The sequence below is a fragment of the Canis lupus genome, chromosome 13 (assembly GCF_003254725.2).
Source record: "Canis lupus dingo isolate Sandy chromosome 13, ASM325472v2, whole genome shotgun sequence".
Taxonomy (NCBI): domain Eukaryota; kingdom Metazoa; phylum Chordata; class Mammalia; order Carnivora; family Canidae; genus Canis; species Canis lupus.
In genome coordinates, this window is record NC_064255.1 from 38,058,288 (window position 1) to 38,064,171 (window position 5,884).

Sequence of the window (5,884 nt, forward strand, 5' to 3'; positions counted from 1 at the left end):
CAAGGGAAGCCCCCATCCCGCGGGAAGGCGAGGCCACGGTGATGGCACAGCAGCTGCCAGAGCTGCTTCCCCCTTTTTGCTGCTGTGGAATCAAGAGCAGATGGTCGGGGGCCTGTCCCGAGGGGGACCACCCTGCCCCCGCGCCTGCCAGGGGCCCAGCGGGGCCGCGGCTTCCCTGTGCGGCGTTCCCCCCACCCCCACCCCTCCCCGCCCCCGGGAGCCAGATCTCCGCGCACGTGGGGTGCCCCAGGGCGCTTCGAGTTTCAGGCGAGTTGGGGGCGGGCCGGCCTTCAGCATGCGGCCTCGAGAGGGTCCCGAGGGTCCCGCAGAGCCCAGCCTGACGTGCCCCCCACCGCCCCCAGGCCACGTGCGCACTGTGCGAGGTCATGAGCGCGCCGGCGTCTGGGCCCGCGGTGCTCGAGCTCTACCCGCAGCTGTTCGCGGCGCTCCTGCTGCGCATCAGCTGCACCGTGGGTGTCGCGCTGCCCCGGAACCTGCAGGCCAAGGAGAGGAAGGGTGTGGGCTCTGCTGTGGCCCCGAGGAGCCTGGAGCCCTGCAGGTAACCGGGTCCTCGCCTCCTGCCCCAGCACGGTTGCAGGAGCGTGTGCATGTGCGTGTGCGTGTGTGTGTGTGTGTGTGTGCGTGTGAGCACACACGTGTCTGGCTCCCTGGCCGTGAGGTACAGGACGGGAAGGCTGGGCCGGGCACTGGGGCCTTGGCTCAGCGTCTCAGGTGTGCCTGGGGAGCTGGTGCTGGCACCTCGGATCAGACGTCAGTGCTGGGGATGCAGCCTCCCTGCCTGAGCCCCTCCCGTCCTCCGGTGGGTCTGGGATGGGACCGTGGGGCGGAGGCAGCTGCCAGCCTGCGGGGTGGCCTGTGGGGGTGGCACGGAACACTCAGCTGTGCCACCTTCACAAGATGAAGGGGAGGGCTTGGGGTGTGGGTGGGGCCTGGGGCTCCTGGTCCCTGCCCCGTGTACACCCCATGGGGCGCTGTCCTCGGGCGCACTGCGCCTCCCAGGTCAGACCCCGCTGGCCGCAGAGGCAGCCCCCTCCCCCTCAGCTCTGCTAGGGCTTTGGGATTCTCTCTGTGGGGCCGTAGGGCCGTGGGGCGGGAGACTAGGACGGCAGGTGCAGCTGCCTGCTGGGAGCGCTCAGCAGCCCAGCGTCGGCCCCGTGGCGGCAGGGCCTCTGAACAACTACAGGGCCACGAGGCCACTGGAGCCCGAGGGAACCCCTGGGGGGACAGGAACACGTCAGCCCGCCTTCCCCGGGGCTGCTCCATCACAGGAACCTCGGCCACTCAGGGAGGGGCCATGTGCCAGCGGCTGCCGGGTTGTGCCCGGAGCGGGCAGTAAGGGACTGGTGAAGACCCCTCTGGACCAGCCCTGGCCTGGCACGCGGGGACCGCACTCCATGGCCTGTGAGCTCTGGGGCCTGTGGGTCCCGAGGCCCCTGGGGCCCCGGGCCAGGGTAGGTGCAGAGCCAGCTCCAGGCAGGGGCCCATGGGTTAGGCATGCAGACCGCTCTCCCAGCCACGCCCGGTACGGGTCTGGACAGCAGGTGGACAGGCCGGGAGGCGCCCTTCCCCAACTGCATGTGCCTCAGCCAAGGCTGCGCCTTGCAGGACTCGTGGTGGTGGCTCAAGGGGTGCCCTCCGCAGCCACCTGGGTCAGAGGACGAGCACCCGCCCCCTGCAGCCCGGCAGGAGCCTACTGGAGGATCCGTCCCCCTGGCTGTTGCCCGAGTCATGGGCAAGTGCGCTGCCCTGGGTGGGTGTCCACCTTTGGGCCAGGGGCTCCCAGGGGCACATGCCTGCTGGCCAGGGCAGGGCCTGAGCGCCAGGTAGCCGCTCGCCGGGGAGGGGTGCTCCTGCGCTGTTCTGAGAGCAGGGGAACACTGCTTGGGCTCCGGCTCTGGTACGAGGCCCTGCAGGTGCCAGACGCATGACTGCGCCCCCCTACACCCAGGATGGGGGCCCTGCCCCTGCTGCCTGCCTGCCACCGACCGCCCCGAGCTGGGCACGAGGCCGTTGCTCAACCCCAGGCGGCCCCAGCCCCTCCTGCCAGGGACACGTGACAGCCAAGCGCCGCAGGGCCAAGCCGCAGGCGCAGCCACCCCTGCCATCCCACCCGGGGCTGAGCTTGTAGTCGCTGCAGCTCCGGCCACAGCCTGGCCTCGGCAGGGAAGGGTCCCTGCCACCATGGAGCCCCACCTGCCATCCCTTCCCCGGGTCCAGGCTCCCCCGGGTGGGCTGCACATGGGTGCCTTCTGCGGTACAGGAACTGGCTGCGCGGGGCCAGTTCTCGGGTCCCTGGCGGACCCTGCTCCACGCAGCCCACTGACCTCGGGTCCCCTCTGCCGCTTGTCCAAGGGCCCCGCATGAGACTCTGACCTTTTTTTTTTTTTTTTAATTTTTATTTATGATAGTCACAGAGAGAGAGAGGCAGAGACATAGGCAGAGAGAGAAACAGGCTCCACGCACCAGGAACCCGATGTGGGATTCGATCCCGGGTCTCCAGGATCGCGCCCTGGGCCAAAGGCAGGCGCCAAACCGCTGCGCCACCCAGGGATCCCGACCTGACTTTAGTTTCACTTTTAATAACTGTCTCTTTTTTTCATTTCTTAATTAAATGAAGGTTTTCAAGGCAAGAAAAAACCCTGAAGGCTGTTACCCTAATGGTGCTGGAGGGCTTGGGGACGCTGCCTGCAGAGCCCCCACCTGCCCGTCACAGGGACGGGTGGCCACAAGCACTAACAGCCTCCCTGAGCCGAGGGTCCAGAGCACCCTCGAGGTGCCCAGCGGAGGGGAGGGCCCAGGGGCCTCCCTGGAGGGTGCTGCTGGCAGGGCCCAGGCCCCGCAGCCTGGGGACATCTCTCCCAAGAGCAGGAGTCTGTGCAGGGGTGTGGGGCACCAAGGTGAGCGGCGCTCCAGGCCCCCCGCCCCCAGATCCATCTCCGTGTGTCCCACAGCTCCGCAGCCGATGCTTTGCAGGCCATGCTGCTTCGGGGAGGCAATGAGGACGTGGTGCAGCGCATGGAGCTGGAGGGAGGCTGGCAGCTGCTCAGGACGTCGGCGGGGCATGAGGAGGGGGTCACCCGGCTGGCCAGGTTCTGTGCAGGCTACCCCAGGGGAACGTGGGAGCCAGTGGGCCCAGTGGGAACCGCCCCCCCTGGACGGCCCTGGCTTCCGGCAGGCCTCCCATGGAGCAGGATGGGGAGGCAGGAGCCCGAGGCCCCGGCACTCACGCTGGGGCCCCCTCCCTAGCGCCATGGCCAAGTTTGCCGGCCCCCGGCTGCCCCTGGTGATGAAGGCGCTGGTGTGCACACAGAGCAGCGTGTACGAAATCCAGCGGGTGACCTCCACGAGCTTCCTGGCCGAGGTAGGAGCCGCCTGCTCCGGGGGGCCCAGGGGCGCCCTGCCCCGCTCCTGCTCGGTACTGCTGGGCGCAGGGCCCATCAGGCCAGGCCCAGGGACAGGAGGCCTGAGCTGGGCAGTCTCTGGGGCCCTCGGGGGGGGGCGGGCAGCCGGCCAGGGCCCCAAGCCTCCCTGGTCGCTGCTCCGTGGCTGACGCTGCCAAAACCTGCCCCGAGGGTGGCGGGGTCAGGACCTTGGAGGGAACAGGCCGAGGCCTGTCCGCTCCTCACAGCAAGCCTGGCCGGGGGCACCCAGCGGTGCAGTGGTGAGAAGTGGGCACTGCCCCCGGGAGGTGGCCTGGATGGGGTGGGGGGAGAGGGGGCGCAGGTGCTCACAGCGGGTCCGCCTCCAGCTGCTCAACAGCAACGTGGTCAACGACCTCATGCTCCTGGAGTCACTGCTGGACAACCTGGCGGCCCGGCAGAAGGACACCTGTGCCAGCGTGCGGCGGCTGGTGCTGCGAGGCCTGGCCAACGTGGCCTCTGGCTCCCCAGATAAGGTGAGTGGGTGCGGGAGGGAGAGCGGGGTGGGGGCCGGCCACCCCATGCCCTACAGCTGAGTGCGGGGCTTCCCCAGGTGCGGGCACACGGCCCCCAGCTCCTGACGGCCGTCATTGGCGGCCTGGACGACAGGGATGACCCTCACAGCCTGGTGGCCCTGGAGGCCATGGTGGGCCTGGCGAGGCTGCTGGACCTGGTAGAGCCCCAGGACCTGCACCCAGTGCTGCTGCACGTCGCCATCCGGATCCGACCCTTCTTCGACAGTGTAGGCGGGGCGTGGGGACTCCCCCCCCCCCCCAGGCGGCCTGTCACCCCCCCCCCGCCCCGCCCCCTGCTGACCCTCTGCTGGCGCCATCTCCCCACCCCACCCCCGAGGGGCCTTCTTGCCAGCCTGTCAGTCCCCTGGTGTCCACGACGCGGGAACGCCCCCAAGCCCCGCACTGGTGACCCCCCTCCCCACCCCCTATCAGGAGAAGATGGAGCTCCGCTCTGCGTCCATCCACCTCTTCGGGCATCTCAACAAGGCCTGCCAGGGGCGCTGTGAGGACGTGTTCCTGGAGCAGGTGGTAGGGGGGCTGGTGCCCCTGCTGCTGCACCTGCGGGACCCCCAAGGCCCCGTGACCAGCGTGAGTGGGCCGCCGGGAAGGGCGGGCCGGCCTGGCTCTGGGGTGGGGGCTCAGCGTGCTGTCCCGCAGGCCTGCAGGTTTGCGCTGCGCATGTGCGGCCCCAACCTGCAGTGTGACGAGCTGGCGGCCGCCCTCCAGAAGCACCTGCAGGAGGGGCGGGGCCTGCACTTCGGGGAGTTCCTCAACACCACCTGCAAGCTCCTGGTGAGGGGGTGGTGAGGCGGGGAGGGGGGGAGGCACGGGCGGGGGCGGGACTCAGGGCCCCCCCCCCCCCCCCGCTGCCCCCACTCCCGCAGATGCACCACTTCCCCGAGCTGCTGGGCCGCCTGGTGAGCACCGGCCTCTTCTACTTCAAGAGCAGCTGGGAGGACATCCGCGCTGCTGCCCCCATGCTCACGGGTGAGCCCCGCCCCCGTGCGCGGCCCCGCCCCCAGCCCGGCCTTCCCTGACTCCCCCCCCACTGCCCCCCAGGGTTCCTGGTGCTGCACGTCGAGCCGGAGCTGCGGCCACAGGTGGACCTGGAGCAGCTGACTGCAGGTGAGCTGGTCAGGCCCCCACCCCCACCCCCACCCCCACCCTGTTGGCCTGCACGGGGCCTCACTGACCTGTGGGCACCAAGGGGGACTAAGTGATTTTCCTGGATTTCAAGGATTTTTCCCCTGTCACTGGTGACCTCATCGTCTCTAGTAATTCACGGAAACTTCTTAACTGTTCCAAAAGAGCTTAAAAAACACTAAAAAAGGAAAAACTATCTTTCCGTTGGCTCCCAGGCGCTCCCGGCAGAGGCCTGTCTTAGGAGAGTGGTGGGCGGGTGGCCCCCGCGGGGTGGGGGTGCACCATGGGGTCCTGGCCCCCCCAGGCTCGGTGGACAGGGAAGGGGAGGGTCTAGCCTGGCGGAGGCCCGCGGGCCGGGTGTTCCTGGGGGGCCTGGCGGACCCCTGGCAGCGGCTCCCTGCCCCTAGCGCTCCAGCTCCTCCTCAAGGACCCGGCCCCCCTGGTGCGCATGAAGGCTGCAGAGACTCTGGGCCGCCTGGTGAAGTTCGCCTGAGGCCCCCCCGCAGCGCCACCCATCACCCCTGCGAGCAGTCACCACGGGTCTGGGCCGAACCCCCCCCCCCCCCCAGCCCCACGGCACTCCCTGCCCTAGGAGCAAGGGGCTGAACACCTGCCCTTCTGGAGGGGGCCGCCGGAGGCCAAGCGCGGGCCAGGGAGCAAGTGGTTGTACCCCCCCTTCCCAATAAAGCCACTGGCTCCTCAGGCGGCGTGGGAGTGTGAGGTCACAGCCTCTCCTTGTGGGACGGGCAGCGGGTCGGGAACCCCGAATCAAGGTTGCACCACCGG

General features: G+C 69.4%; 1 protein-coding gene across 11 annotated transcripts in view; it reads left to right on the forward strand.

Moving 5' to 3' along the window:
- MROH1 (maestro heat like repeat family member 1) overlaps nucleotides 1–5,810 on the forward strand; it is a 70,494-nt gene extending 64,684 nt beyond the window's left edge. For 8 of the 11 annotated variants that reach the window (XM_049093176.1, XM_025450586.3, XM_035713547.2 and 5 more), the window contains 9 exons: nucleotides 363–559; nucleotides 2,973–3,110; nucleotides 3,268–3,382; nucleotides 3,770–3,916; nucleotides 3,994–4,182; nucleotides 4,388–4,747; nucleotides 4,840–4,942; nucleotides 5,015–5,080; nucleotides 5,506–5,810. In XM_049093176.1, coding sequence (XP_048949133.1) covers nucleotides 363–559; nucleotides 2,973–3,110; nucleotides 3,268–3,382; nucleotides 3,770–3,916; nucleotides 3,994–4,182; nucleotides 4,388–4,747; nucleotides 4,840–4,942; nucleotides 5,015–5,080; nucleotides 5,506–5,591 — 1,401 coding nt within the window. In that variant the 3' untranslated portion in view covers nucleotides 5,592–5,810. Of the gene's footprint in view, nucleotides 1–362; nucleotides 560–2,972; nucleotides 3,111–3,267; nucleotides 3,383–3,769; nucleotides 3,917–3,993; nucleotides 4,183–4,387; nucleotides 4,748–4,839; nucleotides 4,943–5,014; nucleotides 5,081–5,505 lie in introns of those variants that run through there. The other 3 variants (XM_025450587.3, XM_025450588.3, XR_004813870.2) reach the window with 2 other exon arrangements.
- The last annotated feature ends 74 nt before the right edge of the window (nucleotides 5,811–5,884 follow it).